The following is a 1,857-nucleotide window of genomic DNA, read 5'->3' on the forward strand; positions in this document are numbered from 1 at the left end:
AGTTAGAAGGTATATCTTTGTCATTAAACACATCCTATTTTTAATTTTTGGTAAATATAAGAAATATTGTAAATTTTTACGCTACTGCTGTGTTATAGATACTAAAAAGTATAGTTGCAGGTCGCAATTAAAGGGTAATGTAATGCTATTTTTACATTCTTATCTAAAAAGAAAACAAATTATACTACGGAATTTTATTTTCTGCTACGTTTTTCACCTCATTTACTCCGATTTAGGCTTGCCGTAATTCTAACCCTGGTACAAACGTATAAAAAACTAGAGGTTAATTAGCTTACCTTTATATATATGTATGTATGTATGTACATACGTAAATATGAATGTATGCACTCACATACATATGTATATATCAACTTGTAAGGTAATCTTATATACACACATCTTTATAAATCTAAATAAAAACATATTTCTGATGTGTAAATGTTTATATGTACATACATACATGCATACACACGTAAGTGCAAGTGGATGTTTATTCCGGGTTAATTAGGTTGAAATATACAAAAATAACTTTGTTTATAAGATTATTTTCGATTTTAAGGGTTACAAACTCAATCAAAACAAATCTTTAGTTTCAAGTGTTCAAGTACTTCCGAACACGTGCGTTCATAGGAAGCTGCAATACAATCCCAAATTTATAAACAATAAAACAATTCTTAAATTTTTTTAGGCATAATGAAAATCGAATTGTATTTGAAAAGGGGTATATTTTATTTTCGACATTCCAACATGCAAACTAGTAGATACATATGTATATACATGCATATATGCTAATTAGGGGATTTTAGAGATGTTTGTAGACCTTGTGTTTTGATATTTATTTGAAGTTGATTTTCTGAACTTCTTGCATACTTAAAAATAATTACTAAATCATAACGCGTAAATAATATATCCATATCTAAAAACAAAATTAACGACATTTAATAATTCAGGTATGTATTAATTGGTTACATGTGTGTCTTTAGTAATACATACATACATATGTGTACGCATACGTATAATACTAAAAAACCATACATGCACTATTAGCGAGCAATAGCGGTTCGATGTCCCCCTTTGAAGAACAATATATTATTTAAGCGCTTAATTAAAATATTGTATTCGCTTTTATCTTACAACTTAATAAAACAAAAAGTAGAAATCACAATAATATTTATCACTCCTGATCAGGAATCAATTCCGAAGCCCAGACATCTTGTGGCCAGCCGGTGCGTCCTTTGTTGGATCGTTGAATGTTCTAATAAGAGAAAGTCAAGAAGAAATAGATAAATGTCAAATTAAGTACACAAATCTTAAAGAGAAATAAATTAACAGGTGCAAACGAAGATATCGCGAAAAGTATGTAACTAATGTATTTTATATAAGGTTGGCGACACGTGCCATTATTTCCAATGAATTATTCAATATAGCCATGACGTGCCAAAGAGGTCATGACTTATCACCGTTTTTGGAAACATTATATACATTATTGGCGCTTACACATATGTTAGTGTTTGGCCGAGCTTCTCCTCCGACTTGTGGCGTGCGCCTTGATGTTGTCACACAAAGCGGAGGGACCTACAGTTTTACGCCGACTCCGAACGGCGATNTCACTTCAAGACAGATTAATTGATTGATTATTGATTTTCATTATTTAAAATTTTGTATTTAACAATAAACAAAAAGNGCGAGGGACGAACATTTTAATTGTGAATAAATTTAAATAAAAATAAATAATATAAAAAAAACTTTTTAATATACAACGCTTTTATAAATGGACTAAAAAGTAGAAAATAATATTTCTCAGTCCCATAGAATTTGTTTTGATAACTTTTGATTTTGAAATTTTAGCAAAAGTCA

General features: G+C 29.6%; 1 protein-coding gene across 1 annotated transcript in view; it reads right to left on the minus strand.

Moving 5' to 3' along the window:
• Positions 1-762: 762 nt before the first annotated feature.
• Hand (heart- and neural crest derivatives-expressed protein) overlaps positions 763-1,857 on the minus strand; it is a 61,540-nt gene continuing 60,445 nt past the window's right edge. The window contains exon 5 of the mRNA XM_017626319.1: positions 763-1,255. Coding sequence (XP_017481808.1) covers positions 1,175-1,255 — 81 coding nt within the window. The 3' untranslated portion in view covers positions 763-1,174. The remainder of the gene's footprint in view (positions 1,256-1,857) is intronic.

The sequence above is a fragment of the Rhagoletis zephyria genome, unplaced genomic scaffold (genome assembly GCF_001687245.7).
Source record: "Rhagoletis zephyria isolate East Lansing unplaced genomic scaffold, Rhagoletis_zephyria_1.1 Rzeph_scaffold_00003, whole genome shotgun sequence".
In the NCBI taxonomy this organism is placed as follows: domain Eukaryota; kingdom Metazoa; phylum Arthropoda; class Insecta; order Diptera; family Tephritidae; genus Rhagoletis; species Rhagoletis zephyria.